This window comes from Piliocolobus tephrosceles, chromosome 3 (assembly GCF_002776525.5).
Source record: "Piliocolobus tephrosceles isolate RC106 chromosome 3, ASM277652v3, whole genome shotgun sequence".
Lineage (NCBI taxonomy): Eukaryota > Metazoa > Chordata > Mammalia > Primates > Cercopithecidae > Piliocolobus > Piliocolobus tephrosceles.
This window is the reverse complement of record NC_045436.1, coordinates 32944481-32965670: the sequence shown is the minus strand read 5'-3', so window position 1 is coordinate 32965670 and position 21190 is coordinate 32944481. Positions and strand designations below refer to the sequence as shown.

General features: G+C 34.9%; 1 protein-coding gene across 2 annotated transcripts in view; it reads right to left on the bottom strand.

Annotated features, from left to right (window-relative positions):
* PDGFC (platelet derived growth factor C) overlaps positions 1–21190 on the bottom strand; it is a 214550-nt gene that overhangs the window by 38364 nt on the left and 154996 nt on the right. For both annotated transcript variants that reach the window (XM_031935310.1, XM_026454137.1), the window contains one exon: positions 10465–10645. In XM_031935310.1, the coding sequence (XP_031791170.1) occupies positions 10465–10645 (181 nt within the window). The remainder of the gene's footprint in view (positions 1–10464; positions 10646–21190) is intronic.

The window sequence follows — 21190 nt, the reverse complement described above, 5'->3', positions numbered from 1 at the left end:
AGGACCTTTGCCCTGCGGCCAAGATACAAAGACATCTTGGAATTCTCCCCCTCAGTTTTCTGAGGCCTTTGGTGGCCTACATGTGGTCACACTGCAAAAAGCCGGAAAAAAAAAAAAAAAAAGTATTAGTCCTTAGATTATTTGGAGGTGTTTTCTCCTCCAAACTTACTGTAGGAGTGCCTATGATATTTCAAATATTGTGCACAGATGGCATCATTTCAAACTAAAAGTGCTCTGAGTCTTTTGCATTCCAGAGTGACACATTCTGTAGGTGTTTAATAGAAGACAGCCTATTCACTAGAAATTCTTGCTTTCCAATTTTATTCTCCTATTTCTTAGCATAAATTTTAGCCTTACAAGTTTCCATAAGAATACGATTCTGAAAAATTTGGCACTGACAAGAATGCTAAGATACATCATGGAACTGCATAATTTCGCTAATACTGATGAAATATGATGGGTAAGAAAACTATTGACTGCATTCGCATTTTTACTTTTTCTTAGACTCCAGGTGTTTTAAAAAAGCTTCTTATTTGGATTTGAATTTTAAGATTACTGTGTGGAGACACTACAGTTTAACCCTCAATATTCATCACCATTGTCACTACTAAAAAAATATTGGTAAATTCTAATTAGTTCACCATTTTTTCAAAGTTACTAAAGTATCTGTGACATCATAATCAACACGAATAGTATGCAGGTGTTTCAATAGGAAAACAAAGATGGTTGGAAGAGATCTTAAATTTTCTGTTTCTTTCTCAATGATCTTTCTCCTATTTTCCAAACCAGTCAAGAGGCAGTCTGGCTTTAAAGAGAACTCTCTTCACTCTATATATGTGAGTTTTAATCTGCAAAATGGTAGTAATATTGCAATATGGGGATTAAATAATATATATTTAAAAACCATCATAAGGCACACTTATTTTAAACTATGTTCATTCTCTTCTGCCTGACTCAAATATTTTCAAATTGATACCAATAAACAGTTTCTTTCCAAGAGCTTAAAATATACGTGCCTTTCAAAATTAACATCTTTAGAAGTATATAACACGAATCATACTTATCATTTAGCTTTGTTCTAAGATTATCAGAGGACATAAAAATGGAAAATTATATATAAAATCAGAGTCATGTGATTTCAAAGTAATATTAAATCAATAAAAATACAATTACGTCATCTGAATTAGAGAGATATGCAAAATTTTAAAAGCTCTAATTTTAACGTTCAAAGCATTTAAATATATTAATAGCATTACTAAAATAGGTAAACAATTGTTGATTATTTATGAGAATACTGACGAGAGTAGCATTTTCTCAAATGTGTGGATCATATGGTACGTTGTTTGGAGACACCTGCCATGTTATTATGAATGAAGCAGGGTTGGCATTCTAGTGGATACAAATAGACATTATATTAATGTTACAACAGAGTTCAAGATATGCTAAGTAGCTCATCAATATTGAAACTGCCTTTGCAAAAATTGTAACTGTGAGAAGATTACGACAGTGAAAGGGCTCTGATTTAACCAATCCTCATCTTGCCTTTAACTTCCAAACTGCCCTTAGTCATTCCTAGACCAAGCTAAGTTTGGGAGAAATTTAGTTTATAGCTTAAGTTTTAATACACCTTTCCCCAAACTCAACTGTCATTGTACAATGAATGAAACACTAAAAGGTTAGAAGGATGAGAGAAGCCTGAACTTCGTTAAGGTGTAGAAGTAAAGGACTATGAGCCATTATTCCCAAGGACAAGATATTTGCAACTTTCTCAGTTACTCTTGCAGATAGCATCATTATTGTAGAACTTAAGATTGGTCTTTCAGATGTCTTTCCAGACGTTTGCATTTCTGATGACCAATAGCTCCACCCAGACTCTTAACGGGTCCTGTGGCCCCCACCCAGAGGCAGAGTCAGAGTAAAAGGACCATTTTCCATGCCCCTATGACTGCATCCACAGCCAGTCAGCAGCACCTTATATATATTAGATGTACACAATGCCGGATATCTGGTTGTTAATCAACTCAGCTCCTAGTTGAGAAAACTGGTAACCAGTATTTATACTCTTAGAAAAGAGATCAGAGGAATCAGAGTGTTTTCAAGAAACTGACTGAGCCAGCATGCAATACAGTAAAAACAATAGTGGGCAAGCCCATCCACATGCACAGAATGTCCAATCAACTTTTAAGTGGCCAGCTTAAATTCTAGACTTAATCAGTATTCATTTAAGTTTGAGGGTTAATACTTACAGCATTTTAAGTTATGCAAGACTGCAAAAATTTTATCTCTGATGCTCCATTTTCTCAGTATATTCATGGAAGTTTTACTCTGTTCACAAACAAGGAAGTAAACTGAGACACAGGAAGACAAAAGATCCAGCAAACAGAGGATCTAATGCAAGAAATGTCAAAAGGAATAGTGAGGATGATGGCAGAAGGAGATTGCAAGGATGACACTGTGCAGCCATTCTAAAGGGTGAGCAGTCCACATTGGAGCAGGCCAGATGGTTGCAGCAAAGATTTCTTCAAGAAGACGAAATTGTTAGAAAACCAAATGTGTCTGATTGTACTGAGAAGAGATTTACACAATCTGAGGAACAGTTTCAGGATGAATCAGTGATGAATATAAAAGCTATACAAACCAAAAAATAGTTCCAAGGGAAACACAAAAAGAACAGAAACAGAAATGTAGTCATGGTATACAGTTCATGGCTCAGCTGTGAAAAATGACTACAGAGCCACCATAATGTACACAATGAATTTGGATTTGATATAATCAAGATATAATAGAGGATGGGATGCTGGGAAGTATCTGTATGTGTGGTAAAGGCAGGAGGGTGAAAGAAAGTGAAAGATGGCTTCATCTTCCAGTGAGAAATCGATAGGTAATTTGTAAAAGAGTGAAGACGTAGATATAAAAGCATGTTAAATAGAGTCGTAGAGGTAAATTCTAAAAAGTCAGTTCAAAAAATTGGAAGTGCCTGCCTACAAAAGGCAGAAAAGTCATTTAGGAAGGGGAAAGTGGTATGAACTGCTATTTTTGTAATAAATGTAAGAGAAATATTTGCCATTTAGAAATAGGTGCAAAATTAACGACAAAATTAAATGTAAAAAAATATAGAAAATGGAAGAATATTTCTTGACAACTGGAAATGTCTTATTTTACTAACAGTGTCTAACATTGTAGAATGAATGAATATCTATTCTAGAATTGTGTTTCAATGCTGGAATTATGTCATCTGTGATTTACCAAACAAGTTTAGTGTTGAACAGAAAAGAAGGCAGAGGACAATCTTGCATAGTTCTGTGGGTAACAGCCACTGAGAGTTGACAAAATGGATAATCTTTAACATATTGCTTGGAAGAGCTGGTACAATACATACAAGTGCTAAAAACTGAAATATATCTACCTAATTTTATGGGAAAGTCCCACTCTTTTTGCAACCCTGAAAAATAAAGAGAACACATGTATTAAATATGTGTGCAGAGTTTCCAATCTATTCATATAAAATTCATTTGTTTGAATATAAAAAAGTCACCAAAATCTTGAAATAAAATTGTAAAAAATAAATAAATAAATAAACAAACTCCGTTAATGTTGGCAAGTTGGAAAAAAAGTAATTGTATTCTGATCAAACTATAGTTTAGAGCAACTGAATCTCCAAGCATATCTGATGAAAATACAGATAACTGAGCATCACTCCAGACCAAGAAAATGAGGATCTCTGACTAATCTGATAACAAGCATTTTTAATAAGCTCTTGAGAGATTTTTTATAATGCATTTGAGAAAAAATTTATACTGAATAGCTCCTGGAGTTTTTGTTTGATTGCTTATTGATTTTTTTCTTTACTCTAAGGGTTATGACATCCCTCTGCTCTCCACATTCCCATCTTCCTTCTCGAAATCTTTCCTAACCACTCAACATGACATTCACATACTGTATTTTGACAGATACGTATTTTTTTTCCTCCAAAACGAGGTAAGTTATCAGAGACCAAGGGTGATATTATATACATCTTTGAATTTTCTCAACAAATATCTGATCAATTAAAGGATTTAGGGTGTTGAATGGGTGAGAATATTGAAGAAAAACTATTTAATTTATAATTTTAACTTGCACCATACTTATTTCTAGAAAACAACTCCTTCCATCAGGTTTAGATGGAAAGAGTAGTGAGGTTGCCATTTTAACTCCAAGCTTTTAAATCTTTGTGGCTTTAGCTATAAAATATGAATCAATCAAACCTCAAGCTTTCAATTAGTCTACGATTTTATTTACAACCCTCTTATAAAATGACTTACAATAATCTGTCTGCCATTTACCATTCCTACATAGTGCTGATTGCCTTTTTCTTTCTAACTACAAATCATAGCATCTGTGAAATTCTTTCTTAGACAGCAAGAAATTAACTGGAACAAAAGGAATCAGTAGAAATGAAACAGAGACACCATGATCATCACATGAAAGACAGCATTGTGCCCACGGAGTAGAAGTGGAATTGAAAAATATATTAAGCAATTCTTAGCCAAGTAGAAGTTTAGTCTCTACAGCAATTATATAATTTCCTAGATGCAATAAAATACTGTCATCTCAAGACTCCTTGCATAAATACACAAGTATATTGTATATTTTAATAAAAATCTAATCATTCAACAAGTGCTTCAGACTACAGTATAGATAAACAGCACTTGAAATACCTCTTCCAGTCTCTAAATACAAAAAAATTCTAAGAATCCAAATTTTCTCTTAATTCTCCTTGAGGTAAACACAAATCCATTTTTAAGTGAGTTTTCAAATAAAGGTTGACTTATTAGAATTGGTTTAACAATAGGGGAATGCAATGCAATAAGTTATGAAAATTTAACATTTTAAAAAATCTTGAGCACATCCTGCCGCTAATGTTTTTTTTTCTGTAGGACTGGTGTTATTATATTGCTCTAAGTATTTTTATTCCAGGCATGCTGCTTTTTTCCCTAGAAAAGAAAATGAATTAATATATTTGAAGCCTTGTTTGAGAGTTGGTTAGATTTTTTCTTAACCTGAACATAAAAGCAAATTTGGCTTTCAGTTAAGACTTTTCTTGACATGATATTAACAGTGAAATAACCTACTGGCATATGTCAGAAGGGATGAAAAAAAAAAATCCTCCCTCCTCTTCTCCCCCTCACTTCAATATTCACTGTGCCGCTTTGTTCACCATATCCTGCATAATTAATAACCACTTTGGCAATCAGTCATGCATTCCTTAATAGCACCTCAGGCATCAAGTGTCCTTCTAATCCCTCCCCACAGAAACCCTACACCCTTCTACAGGGCATGCTGGCCAGTACGCCCACTGAACTCTGGATAAGTCATTTACAAAATCACCATTAAGAAAAACACACAGTTGCGGTTATAATGTGGCTATAATACTTACATACTATTCTATATTATCATTTCATCTTTGTATATAATTTAATAACAAGAATAAACAAGATTCAATATCCAAACAAGTATCATTGATTATACATAGCTGTTTAAAATGTAAAATCACACAAGTGACAGAACAAATTAGGAGGCAACTTAAAGGAAGATGAGGTTCACTGAAGTGCGTGAGTTAAAGTACTCTTCAGTTCATCCATCCCCTGCCCATCTTATCAGGCAAAGAAAAAGAGGGTAAATATACATGGACTCAATTTTATGGTGGCTATAACTTCTATTTCTCTTAATCTAAACTGATATATTCATTAAATGGAAACAAGTAAATAAATTATTGTAAACATTATCATTCCTTTGGATCAGAAACCTTAGACTAAGAGACTGAAAAAAATAATATTCAATAAAACCATTTAAGAAAAATCAGTGGTAATCATTTTTCATAATGTTAACCAAACTGGAGCGAGAATAAGAAAATCCTCAAATCTCATAGACATTAAAAAAACCACAAATAGCATTGTACTCAAGAATAATAGTTCTAAGTATAAGACTAAAATAACTAAAAATTCAGATTTAGGTTTGTATATTTCACTTAAAAATAGGTATGGTTTAATTGAAGCAGTTTTCTGACCAAAACAATACGCAGTACTTTTTACTTTTAGAACTGAGAGATGAAACTTTTAATAAGGTCTTTTGATTCTGGAGGAAAAGTTATTATTTCAGCCTTTTTAGGTTTCTTAACATTTTAAATAATGGTGCTTATGCTACAGTACACAGAGTAAAACATATATAATCTATTATAAATTACTCCAAAATTAAACAAGAAATTTTCCTTTCTTTCTAAAAGATCTGAAATGTGTTCTGGGCTCTCACTGTGTGTGGCCTCCAAACAGAAACAAGCTTGCACTGTTTTATTTCAGTTTTGCTTCATTTCTTCCCAAACAATCTCTCACTGCTAATCTACCAGGTCTTTTTTTTTCTCTCTTTTAGCAGAAAGGGAAAAAAAAAATCAAAGACATTAACTCCTTAGGCACAACTATAAAAGTTGAACACTGTATGTATCATTTGGCATCAATTTGCATGGATTTATTTTTTATTAGTTATTAATGGAGCATGACTGGAGAATAATATTTCCATAAATAATTCTCTAAAATATCATTGAAATACTATAATTTTAAAATTATGTAGACATTCTAGTACTACTGTTTTAAAAAGCTACAACTAGCTATAGCCTCAAGTAAATACCGTATGTTAAAGTTATTTCTAAAACTATGTTTAGTTTATAATACCAAATGAAAAAATGGAGAGAAAAATTTTATTTATGTCTTATTGTAAAGTACCTGTGAATCAAGAAAATGATATGGAAATCCTAACAAAAGGAAAGTACTGATATTTATAATAAATATGTAAAATCTTTAAATATTAGAACAGCATCACTTTATTCAAACGAACAAGTCATCTCTTATTTAACTATATGCTCTATTATTCACAAACTGAGGAAAAGAAGAGTGAGTAAATCATCTTACAAGGGTGAACATAATTTTTAATGACAACCTGTGTGGCAAAAACTGTTTCTGAAAATTCTAACTAATCTATAAAAACCGTGCCTCTAAGACACATGGTAATCAGAACCAAGAAGTCTTAAATGTTGACCAGAACCAGATATCCATTTATATTCCCAAAGAAGGCTACAGGGCTATCTCTTTACCTGTGAAATACAAAGAATTTTAAAATAAACTTTACCCATAATTTGTCCTAGAAAAAAATGTGATTAAACTCACTTAAAATTTTTTCTGTATATTAATGCATGCAAAATATTCATTGGGTTGATTATAAAAAGCAGATGTTAACTGTATATACTAATGTTTATAAAATCATTAGCATGCACTAAATTCTTTAACTTCAGTGGATGTCCCACTAATTCCCACTCCTCACTGCCTCCCCTAAAAAGAAAACCAGGGCAATTCTTTAACTAATGCAAGAATGTGTCTTTGGTAATACAGCCTAATATATTAGGACAGCAGAATATCTGGTGTCATTACTATGAGTCTACTGCTTTTCAGTTTATGAATTATCTCTGTTGTGTGACAGGAACAAAGGTGACATATAATAAATAGGAAGGTACCATAGCTCCCTGTGGGTTTTAGACAACTCTAAGATGAAATGACTGAATTTCTATGAAATCTTAATGAGCAGCCACAATGAGAATAGCATTGTGCTAGGCACTCCTGACAAACCTCAATGCAGAAAGTTAATTGTCTATTATAAACTAGTAGTTAATATTATTTTTATTATTACAAAGAAATCATTGTGGCCAGTGGAACCTAAAGTGGAATTTTGCAGAGGTAGGTTTCTAATCAATGAGACCATTGCCTCTGGGGAACTGAGTGTGCTGATATGAAGTTTATCCAAAGCAAAAAGAAAAATAAAAGCATCAGAGATGATCCAGGAGCTTGGAGGGACCCGAGCAAATGCCTCAAGAACTTTTAAGTCGGCCGTCCAAGCGGCACACTTTCTTGCTTTAGGCTTTCATTAATCTGATACATAGATAAGATTGATGGATTGCACCCTGTTAGTAAAGTGTGGGTAGTGGAGGGGGTGCATGGAGGGAGGAGTGTAATTTAGGAGTACACAATGATAATTCAAAACATTCTGCAAGGCTCCATAGCATAACCACTTGTCAAATTCTAACTCATCAGATCTCACCCTTCTGCAGGCAGTTTATTAAGAGTATAATGAATGTGGCTGTAAGTAGAGAGATGAATGGATATATGGAACCAAGACAAAGGACAGGTGAAGAAATGGCAGGTTAATTGTCAAAGTAAATTTAAACACAGAAAAACCAAAGCTTATGAGATTGTAAAATTCATATAATTTCTCCAGAAAGCAATCTTAAAAATTAAAATCACCAAGTTATACTTATTAGGCACTGTAGGGCCCTACCTTCATGCTCTCCTATTTCTTCCAGTCCAAAAGCCTATTGTTTTCCTAAACATAGTTTAACTACAAGAACTCCTATGTCTTTTCTCCCCACATATCTCCATTATCTATGGTCCAGTATAGGTCAACGTAGTTGCCACACAAAGCCTGGATCAATAGAGGCCAGGAGAGTCGACAATAGCCCACTGAGGTCCATACTGACAATTTACCAATCCATTTCAACAATCATTTAAAAATGTGGTGAATTCAATTCCAACAATGGAACCAATGACACACATTTGGCCTAAAGTCTCCCAGATGTGGTGCCTGGTCTCAGTCACAGAGAATCTCTGATAATAGGTCAACCCTGGTGACAAGGCGTTTCTTAGCCAAGAGGATGGATGGCACTTTCAATCAACTGTTGGGTTCTTACTTCATCACAAGGCTCATGAATCTGACAACATTCACACACATAGAGTAAATCCTCTATTAGTTAAGCTGGGTGACTGAATTGCATGATCAACTCAGCATTCAAGTATTTATTGAGAGACTATTATGTGCTCAGAACTGAGCTAGCTAGTATAAATACCATACATACACGATGTCCACTATGCATTTGTGTAGTACATACATATAGTATGCATTTATCTTTACATATTTAATGCATATAACTCCTTGGGTTACAAAACCAGAAAATCTATGTAGTCATAAAATCAGAAAAAAAAAAAAACCTTCAGTGGTGATATTTATACATTTTAGCTTTTGTGTTTTATTCCATAGGAGGACAGTAGATTGCTATTTATACACATTTAAATTAATATAATATGGAGAGAAGTTCATTTAAAATAGAAATAATATCCTTAATTTAAAGTTATTTTGTCACGTTTGGGAAGAATAAAACCTTTGCTCTCACAAAGACTTGCCAGTGTGTTTTTTCCTACAATTTAATATATTCCATATTTAAATATTTGAGAAATATTTCACTTTGTGAAAGTGTACCCATAGCCCTCAAGGCCACCCTAGCCTAAAAAATATTTAACTCACTAAGTTCTGTGAAACAAGATACTGTAAAAGTATATTAAATAGATTCTTAGTGGCTTTAATCAAGCAAATAATCGGTATTAAACTATTATCTAATAAAAACATACATTTTTGTCTACCATTAACATTTTTTATTTATAGGTAGAATTGTTTGTTACATTTTATTAAATTTAAATTTAAAAATATTAAAGTATTATATTGAACTTTAAAAAATTTTGGAAAGTCTGTAATCGCAGCACTTTGGGAGGCCGAGGTCAGGAGGATCACGAGGTCAGGAGATCAAGACCATCCTGGCTAACACAGTGAAACCCCATCACTACTAAAAAATACAAAAAACTAGCCGGGCGAGGTGGTGGGCGCCTGTAGTCCCAGCTACTTGGGAGGCTGAGGCAGGAGAATGGCATGAACCTGGGAGGCAGAGCTTGCAGTGAGCTGAGATCTGGCCACTGCACTCCAGCCTGGGCGACAGAGCGAGACTCCATCTCAAAAAAAAAAAAAAATTTGGAAAGTAACAAAGAAAACGGTACAGAATATATGCTGGCAAAAAGTATTTCAGAATGGAATACAGTTTGGGATATCTTAAATAATCTACATAAGAAAACGGACCAAAATTCACGACTTATAACATACACAAGTTATGACATTTATAACATACTTCAGAGATTTCTCCTTTAACTTCAACAATACATGATAAATGATTCTACTATTACTAAATGAATAAATTATTTTCAAAATTCAGTTTGCATTTTATTGTTTCTTTTTAGCTATACCCTTAACTAATACTTAAATTTTCTTTATTTAATCAATTGCCTAGATATTTCTTAGACTCCTGAGCAATCAAAAAGGGAAATTTCTGCTTAACAATACAATATAAATATAATATAAAATGGTAAATATTGATTTCATATTTTCTAATTTGCCTAATCAATTGCTGGCTTGGCATGTACAGAGCTTTTATTTACATAAAAAAGAAATCCCAGCTAGGTTCATTTTCTGATTTTTTTCTGATTCTCATGTGTAAGAGGAGAAAAATAAAAATAAACAAAGAGCTGATCTAGTTAAATAAGGGGATCTCAAAGTGGTACTTACTGGCATGACAATGTTGTAGTGGATGCAGAACCCTGGTTCAGAAGGAAAATATTCATCAGATACAAATCTTATCCTAATTTGATTTCCTTTAGAAATCTGTTTTCCTGGTACAGTACCAGAACCACACCAGCGCCCTAATATAGTTCCATCACTGGGTTCCTCAACTTCTACAAAATCATACCTGCAAAAAGACAAAGGGGAAGAGACATCATTTCATAATCTGTTATTCTGGCAATTACAAGTTTCCTGTCTGTGAATGCTATGATTTCATGGACCACGGCAATGAGTTAATCCAAAATTAAACTGGGAGCATATAATTAAGTACTCTAAAGAAGAGACACAACTGAAAATGAGTCCCAAGTTAAAGAAATATGAGTCTACTTGGAGTCCTTAGTTTTTCTATTTACGAATTCCAAATTCACTAAATAACTATCCTAAAACTTAAACATTTTGTAAGAAGCAACCATATCTGACATTCAGTTCATGAATTATTGAATGTGATTTTCATTTGGACATGACACTGTGACTCCACCCTTAATTCCTATTATTACTTTATTTTCTGAGAGTAACTCTTTCATCCAGCTGGGAGCCTTGGCTCTCTTTCCTCATCTGTGATGCAAGCTTTCCTAGAGCTACTTCATTGTATAGGTATCTTTCGTACCTCACTTGGTACTGTTCTTCCTTTCTGTGACCTTCCTGGGTGCTCTCAGCTTACTGTCATCTTTCTCTTTTTGATAAACACATATTTCTAACTAACCACATATGTGTATAAGTGATCCATCTTCTTAGGCTGTTAATCCTTGAAGAAAGGAACCAGTTCTTACATATTTCTATTTTATATTTCCCTACACACAGTATCTTAAACAGAGGAATAAGTGATTGTTTTAAACACGTGTCAACTTTTGGTTTGGAAGGTTTGGATCAGTGGTGCTCACTGAGACCAGTGCTGCCCCATGACAGACTGTTTCGGAAATCTGTAGAAACATTTTAGGTTGTCTCAGTGATTGGGGGTGAGAAGGGCGTGATTGAAATGTAGCAGGCAAGGTCCACAAAAGCTCAACACTGGAAAGTTCTGAAAATGAGTATTTGCCCCATGTCCTCCATGCCTTTCAAATATTTCACTGGACATTTCATGCAAGTGCAATTTCTACTATGGGTCATCTAAGTCTGGAACCTTACGTCATCTCATGTATAAACACATATATATTTTGCACTGTTTTAGGTAAGGTAAATTTTCAAGGAAGTCAACTATAGAGTAAGTTGAGGGAATTTTCTGTATTTTGTTTGTAACTTTACTAAGAGTTACTCACTTGGAAAAACATGTCACTAACAGGAATGCTGGTTATACTATTTTCATTCCAACTAAAACAAACATATTCAGATTAGTCTATATTTATAGCTGTTATTAACAACGAATCTACTTAAAAGATGCTGACATCTTCCTTTATTTTTCTAGGGTAATTGTCACTGTTCATTTATATACTGAGACACGTTATTTTAAAATAAATTACTTTGTTATTATAGATTTATATAACATGTAGGCAATATATTTATTTTTAAAACAATTTCGCATATAGATAGATAATTGCTTTTATGAACTGCACTTCAGAATACTAAACAGGGCATTGCAAAACTTTTGTTAAAAGGAAGTCTGACATGGTTGTAAACCACCGATACATTTTTTTTTAAATTTTAAGTTCAGTAGATACCAGACTACCAAAAATACTACATTTTATGTAGTATTAAACATACAAAAGAAAAAGTTGCTGAAAAAAGACAAAGTATATAATGAAACAATTATACTTATAAATCTGAAGTATCCAAAACTCTCTTATGGCATGGAACGTAAACTACTTCAGCTCCATTTTCCTCACTGGGAAACTGGGAAAACTGCTACCTAACTCAGAGATATTTGAAGAAAGGAAAAATGGGACAGCATATGTGCAGCACCTAAAACACTGTTTGTTTGCACAGAGTTGCCACTCAAGAAAGTTTGTCTCCCATCTCTGTCCTGCACCCCTCCCACCTCTGCACACCTACCTTTTAACATAACCTTGGAAGTTTAAAAGCAGTGAATAAGAAAACACAAAGACAAAGAGAAGATATGATTTTGCTACATCACATGAGAAGTCCAGGGTTACAAGTTACAGATACACAAGCCAGACAGTATAACCATTCCAGGAGTTTTAGGGTATGTGTGTGCGGATGTGGAAGGGTTGGACGGTGTGTGTGTGTGGTTCGGGGACGCTGGGTATAGCAGACGTACGTAGATATTTCAGATTTATCTGGTAGAAAAGTTGATAATTATCATTTTTATCAAATGGTAATTTTTATATCAGGGTTGTCTACACGTGAAACAAAGCTTCTATTCATTTGTTCTGTTTGTTCTGTGCTTGGGAGGTGAGCCTATGTGATGCAGGCTACAACCACTCATTCAACAGGGATTTATGAAGCACTCATTTGGCGCAAACTGCTCTGCTAGATTCTCAGGATACAAACATAGAACTATAGCTTTTTTGGGTTCTGGGTCCATAAAACACATTGGTAAGTGCTCTAATTAGAGTATGTAAGAAATACTGTGGAATAGTAGAAGAAAGAGAGTAATTTTATACAGTGAGATGAAGGTCAGCTTACAAAGGACTTCACATTTGGGCTTTCAATGAGTATTGATTGACAAGGGGTGAATAGGGTGGGGGATGAAAATGCAATCTAGCAATAGGTACAATACATACGATGTAATAGAAGAAAGAAAGGGCTGAGCATGGTCAATTGCGAATTGAGGGTGGGAAACAAAAATCAGATGGAGATCAAGGTGGATAAATAGATGCAGGTGAGAAGGTCTTGGTATTGCACGGTAATAGGACGTTAAATTGTTATTTGGTAGGCCAATGTTGAAAACATGTAGGCACAATTCCAATGGGCTCGATGTCTCTTTAAAAATTTTGTCAACATTTTAAAAAATGGAATTTCATAGAAAACCTGGACATTTGGCTTTAAAAAAATTGAAGATCTGGTAATAATAAATGTCATTAGCTTTGTGTGACTCCACGAGGGCTCCTCTCTAGAATTCGTGTCAGCTCCAGCAAAGTAGATATCTTTGTTTACTTTACTGTCTTATCCTGAGCACCTACATCCAAAGCACACAGTAAACCCTGTGTCAGTATTTGGTGAGTGAAGGAATGAATACTTGGCCTCACAGCAACTGAGGCTGGGACTAAATGAAAAAAGCTTTACACGAGGCGTGTTCTTTCTAGGTTTTAAAAATCCCTATCTACTTTCTATGATTTAAAAAAAATCCAGATTATCTTCATTTACTTATATTTGCCCTTTGGCATCTGAGTTGGCCACCCTTGCACTTAAGAGGCAGAGCCGCTGGAGGTTTCAGAGAGGGGAGTAACACAGACATGTAATCACCACATGTTCCAGGAATTTGAGGAAACAGTAACATTTCAAGTGTGGGTCAAAAGAAAAGATCCTTTAACAAAAGCATCCTGAGAAGGAGCAGTCAGGGAAATAAGAGGGAAGCCACTGTGAGGGAGGGGGCAGAGGTTAAGGTAAGAGAGAAGAGAGAATTTCACCTGAAGCAGGAGTGGTCAATAATGCCAAGTGCCAAAGAAAGACCAAAGAGGTGAAAACTAAAAAGTATCATTGGATTTGGCCAGGATGAAGCCATTTCAATAAACTGCTTCAGCAGAACACACTGTGTACAAAATTTTCTTGAGACCATTTTTCAAAATAACCATTTTAACTTTTCTAATATAAAAAGCATTTATCTAAAGAGAAAATAATATTCTCTTCAGGAAGTCTAAAATTAACATCTCACATAGCTACTTTGCTATATATAATTTTCTTTTTATTTCTGTTTAAAGATAAACTACCTCATATGTTATATGATCTGTAACTTCCTTAAAAGTATTTTTAAAAGGGTTTTAAGGACACAGAAATATCTAGATTAATAACACTTCATTAAGAACAAAAATATCTTAACTTGTGCCTTATCTAATTGATGTCGATACAAAATCCACTGTACTGTAAACAGGAGAAGGGTGATGAGCATATTATTACTTATTTCATGAAGATTTCCAACTGAATTTGATACCATTTAGAAAATAATCCTTATGAAAATTTCTGGATTTGCAGCGAGACAGCTGGCAACTAATTCTTACATGCTCATGCAAGTCTAGTGCATATATTTATGACAGTGCTTTGAAAAAACTATATAGTTTTGTACTCCATAAAGTTTAAATGAAATTCACATCTAATAAGGTACTGTGTTCTTTGTCTATAAAACAGTAGAACTTAGCATATGCTACTAATTGTTTCATAGTAAATTAGGCATTTCGAGATTTTTCTCAGAACTCGTGTCACACAAAAATATATAATTCTAAAATTCATGCAATTATTCTACCATTAATTTTTATGGTCATACACAATAACTATTAAGATGTCTATGCAATTTAAAGTTATTAATGAAATAATTATTTACACACACACACACACACACACACACACACACACACACACCATTGCCACTTGATTCCATATTTCCTTTCAACTTGTTTGGGAATGCAAAGTGAGGTCAGAAAAATAATAATAAATCACGTCATCTGCTTTAACAACTTGGTATTTCCCTCATTTTCTGACACAACACCATTGGCAGAATATAGGATTCATAGCAAAGGTTGGTTGGCTGATATATGCTAACAGCTCAAACATCAAGAAGAGAATGAAGAGAGAAAACGATGATGAAAAACATACCTGTGGGCCATAGCCAAAATGAAAGGGGGATGATAAAACTGAGCAATACTGACACATAAAAGTGAAATCACAAAACACAGTCATCCTTAAATTCAGAAATCTACACAAGCCCAGGTGACTGTTCTGGAGACATGGTAATCCTTATAATACACTCTCAGGTATTAATTTCCAGTGTGCACAATTGCCCACGTCAGTATTTAAAGGATTTACTAAACCTATTTTATGAGCCAATCAAACATCACTTTCTCATGGCAACATGATACAGAGCATACAGGGCTAAGTGGTTTATAATGATCGCTCCCTTTCTCTAACACACCCTGGGGATCTGTGGAGGATTTATGTTCTTTTATGTTTAACAAACAAGTCTGGTGTTGTAGACAAAATTTTCGTTCTCATGTGGGAATTAAAAAACTGTGAGGCCATGAGGACGTCTTTCTTACTCCTGAGAATTTTAAGGAGTATACCAAAGAAATGAATTCATTAGTAAACATAATTGTCAGACACTCAGCTTCTTTCAGCAAAAATAAACCAAGCCTGCAAAACAGGCTGTTTCTAGCTCATGCTAACTAAAACCCTGTCAATTAAATCTACCCCATGAATTATCAAACCTGTCGGTAGCGTGAAACCCTGCCAGCAAATGAATGTGGATTTTAAAAAGGCCCAGCCCTGCAAATGTCAACTGGAGTCTGAGCCTGTTGAGAAAGGTAATAAAATTAAGAAGATGACAAACATTCTACAGTGGGCATTGGCTTATATTTTAATTTAGCAGAATACAACTGGTACACAAAAATAGAAGTTTTAGATTCCCACTTCGATATCTATGCTTTAAATTACAATAAAAGTAATTTTAAAAGTAATAATAATTACATTTATTAAGTGATTCCTACGTGGCAGACACTGTTTTTTCTAATGTACTTTTTATATAGTAACTCATTTAATCCTCACAACAATCATAAAAGTTAACACTTTTCCTCCATCCAGTCTATTAGTTACAAAATATAGAAGAGCAAAGTAACTTGGCCAAGGTCATACCAGAAACTAACTGTTAAGCAAAGGCTTCACTTTCAGGAATCAAATCTTAAAGCCCATGCTCTGCTTATTATATTTAAAATATGCCTACATAATTATATCTGCTTTATTTTAAGGCCTAACCGGAGAATTTCTACATCTCTATTTGGATTGGCCAAATGGTCTTGTTCAGCGACTGGAGAAATATTAGGGCCGTACAGATAAAACTGAGTAGTCAACTTGGTAATTTGGGCCTATAAATTTTATAGATATTTATTTTAATTAATCTGGTAATATTTATTAACAGCCACTCTAAATTCTTTATGAAGAGTTTTAAACCCACATGGAAATGTGTAAGTAAAACCAACAGGCATGCTTCACAGGACACACAACACATTAATGGGTAATTCTCATGAAACCATGAAGAGTTCTACTTGTGAGAAATGCTTACAAATGTTATGTGGAGAGAAACTCATCATTTAAAATTATGTTATTACTAAAAAAAAAAAAAAAAAACTACAAATATATAAACCATGAGGTCAACTTACAAAGCTAGAAAAATTAAGCAAATCCAAAGAAAATATCAGGTGAAAATTAATAAAGACAAAAGCTGTAAGAGATATAATCAAAATTAAAGTTAAAATTCAGAATTAAAACAAAAAGCTGATTCTCAACAAGGGGTTAGAGAGAGATAATAAATTGAGAGTTTACCAAGTTAGCAATGAAGAAGAAGATAGAATCACAGATAAGAATATATTTTAAAAGTATAAGTATGTTTTACGTAACTTTATGCTAATTAAACCTAAAAAATTAGATAAAATGGATGACCAAGAAAATGTAAATTATCAATATTTACTGAAAAAGAAAAAGTTAAGAGACTAATAACTCTAGAAGAAATGAAAAGGACTGTCAAGGATTGCTTGGGAGGTCAGGAGTGTAAGACTAGCTTGGGCAACATGGAAAGATTCTGTCTCCCTCTCTCTTATGAAAAAAGATGCAGTAACATGGAGTTTCATAGAAGAGTGCTATTGAACTCTAAAAGAACATATCATTCCAATTTTATATAAACAATTAAAAAAATTGATGAGTGCAGCTATCCACCCCCCCCCCCCCATTACTTTTTAAAATGCTAGGCTAGGGCTGGGCACGGTAGCTCATGCCTGTAATCCCAGCAGCACTTTGGGAAGCTGAGGTGGGTGGATCACCTGAGGTCAGGAGTTCCAGACCAGCCTAGCCTACGTGGCGAAACCCCATCTCTACTAAAAGTACAAAAATTAGCCGGGCGTGGTGGCGGGTGCCTGTAATCACAGCTATTTGGGAGGCTGAGGCAGGAGAATTGCTTGAACCTGGAAGGCAGAGGTTGCAGTGAGCTAAGATCACACCACTGCACTTCAGCCTGGGCAACAAGAGCAAGGTTCCATCTCAAAACAAACAAACAAACAAACAAACCTAGGCTAAATCTTGCATCAGGGTTCTTTGAAATGGCAATACTAGATATTAAAAATTAAGACTAATTTCACTCTTAAACAGAATAAAATGCAAAAATTCCCAAGTAAAATTTAATCAAATATGATTTGATTAAAAGATATACAGGCATAACTTGTTTTCTTGCACTTCACAGATACTGCATTTTTTACAAATTGAAAGTTTATGGCAACCCTGTGTCATCAAAAGTTAAGTCTTACTGAAGCCATTTTTTTTCTAACAGCATGTGCTAACTTTGTGTCCCTGTGTCACAGTTTGGTAATTTATGCAATTATTTTAAGCTTTTTCATTATTACTATATCTGTTATGGTGATTTACAATCAGTGATCTTTGATGTTACTGTTTTGGGGTGCCACAGACTGAATTTATATAAGATGGTGAACTTAATAAATGAATGTGTTCTGACTGCTCCAGAGACCGGATGTTCCCCTTCCCTCTCCCTCTCCTTGAGCCTCCTTATTCCCTGAGATACAAGAATATTGGAATAAGGCCAATCAAAAAAGCCTCTAAGAGTTCAAGTGAAAGAGTCAGTGTCTGACTTTAAATCAAAAGCTAGAAAGAATGTCGCTTACTGAGGCAGGCATATTGAAAGCCAAGACAGGATGAACGCCTGGTCTCTTGCACCAGTTAGACAAGTTGTGATTGCAAAAGAAGAGTTCTTGAAGGAAATGATGAGCACTACTCCAGTGAGGACACTAATGATAAGAAGGGAAAACAGCTCCATTGCTGAGCTGGAGAAAGTCTGAGTGGCCTGGATAGAAAAATCAAACCAGCCACAGCATTCCTAAGCCAAAGCCTAATCCAGAGCAAAGTCCTAACTCTCTTCAATTCTATGAAGGTGAGAAGGGTAAGGAAGCTACAAAAGAAAAGTTGGAAGCTAAGAGAGGTTGCTTCATGAGGCTGAATGAAAGAAGCCATTTTCATAACATAAAAGTGCAAGGTGAAGCAGCAAGTACTGATGAAGAAGCTGTAGCAGGTTATCCAGAAGATCTAGCTAAGATAACTGATAAAGGTGGATATGCTAAAACACAGATTTTCAGTGTAGATGAAACAGTCTTCTATTGGAAGAAGACAACATCTAGTACTTTGATAGCTAGAGAAAAAAAGTCAATGCCTAGCTTCAAAGTTTCAAAGGACAGGCTGACTCCCTTGTTAGGGTCTAATGCATCTGGTGACTTTATGTTGAAGCTAATGCTCATTTACCATTCCAAAACTGCTAGGGCTGTTAAGAATTATGCTAAGTCTACTCTGCCTACGCTGTATCAATGGAACAACAAGGCCTGGATGATGGCACATTTGTTTACAGCATGGTTTACTAAATATTTTAAACTTACTACTGTTCAGAAAAAAAGATTCTTTCAATATATTACTGCTCATTGACAATACACTTGGTCACCCAAGAGCTCTGATGGAGATGTACATACAAGGAGATTTATGTTTTCATGCCAGCTAATTCAACATCTATTCTGCAGTCCATGGACCAAGGAGTAATTCTGACTTTTAAGTCTTATTATGTAAGAAACATATTTCATAAGGTAATAGCTGCCATGGATAGTAATTCCTCTGGTGAATCTGAGCAGAGTAAACTGAAAATCTGGAGAGGATTCACCACTCTGGATGCCATTAACATTTGTGACTGATGGGAGTCAACATATCAACTTTAATAGGAGTTTGGAAGAAACTGGCTCCAATCTTCATGGATAAATCTGAGAGGTTCAAGACTTTGGTGAAGGAAGTAACTGCACAGGTGGTGGAAATAGTAAGAGAACTAGAATTGGAAGTGGAATCTGAAGAGGTAAATGAATTGCTGCAATTTAATGATAAACATTGAATGAATGAGGAGTTGCTTCTTATGGATGGGCAAACAAATTGTTTTCTCAAGGTTGAAATTTTTCCTGGTGAGGATGCCATGAACACTGTTGAAATGACAATAAGGTATTTAGAATATTCCATAAACTTAGCTGACAGAGCGGCAGCAGGGTCTGAGAGAACTGACCTACAATTGCGAAAGAAGTTCTACTGTGGGTAAAAGGCTAGCAAATAGCACTGAATGCTACAGAGAAATATTTCATGGAAGTAAGAATCAATCAACCTGTCAAAGTGCATTGTTGTCTTATTTTAATAAATTGCCACAGCCACTCCAGCTTTCAATAAGCACCACCATGATTAGTCAGCAGCCACCACATTGAGGCAGGATGTGAGCAAAAAGATGACAACTCAAATTTCTGATATAACGCTACTGCATACTTAATAGACTACAGTATTGTGTAAACGTAAGTTTTATAAGTACTGAGAAACCAAAATATTCATGTGATTTTAATTGTGATATTTGCTTTATTGCAGTGACCTGATACCTAACCAACAATATCTCCAAGGTATGCCTGTAATACTTTATGACTGAGTATGGCTTTAGTTCACGAATATGAAGATGAACTAAGAACGACCCCTCAGAATAGTAAGAGGAGAAAAACTGTATGATCATACTCATAAACACTGAAACAATATAATAAAACCAACAACTTAGATAAAAACTGGGTAAACTGTGAATAGCATAAAATTTCAAATCAAGGTAAAAACATTATTTAACAGAAACTACAGACATTATATTGGATCAAATTAAAGGTCATTCTCATTAAAGTTAGAACAAAGATAGGGCTGGCCATTCTCACAATTAGTTTCCAATATTTTGGAAAAAGGCTCTAGCTGTTTTAGTAACAGATAAGATAAAAAGTTGTAATAGATACAGAAGGGACAAACGATCCTTAGTTAATAATAGTTTCCCATGAGAACAGATTGTGGTTGAGTAAGCACAGAGGCTAGAAGAGCCTGGCAATAATTCAGGAGTGGGACAAGATGGCTTGGAGTATATATAGTATGAAAGTTGAGACATCCCAAGGAATGTTGCATGTTGTGTGTGTGTGAGTGTACGTATGTGTGTGTGTGTGTGAATGTGTGAGATTGTGAGTATACAATTTTTTTGAAACAGTCTCACTCTGTCATACAGGCTGGAGTGCAGTGGTGCAATTATAGCTCGCTGCAGCTTTGATCTCTTGGGCTTAAGCAATTCTTCCCATCCCAGCCCCCCAAGTAGCTGGGACTACAGGTGTGAGGCATCACACCTGAATTTTTTTTTTTTGTAACTTTTTGTAGAGATAGGGGTCTCACTATATTGCACAGGCTGGTTTCAAACTCCTGGATTCAAGTGATATACCCACCTCGGCCACCCAACATGCTGGAATTACAGATGTGAACCACCACTCTGTATGTATATTTATGTTATCTTTTTGAGACAGGGTCTTGCTCTGTCACCCAGGTTGGAGTACAGTGGTATGACCTTGGCTCATTGCAACCTCTGCCTCCTGGCTTCAAGCGATTCCCGTTCCTCAGCCTCTGGCGTAGCCGAGATTACAGGTGTGCACCACCATGGCCTGGTTAATTTTTTGTATTTTTAGTAGAGACAGGGTTTCTCTATGTT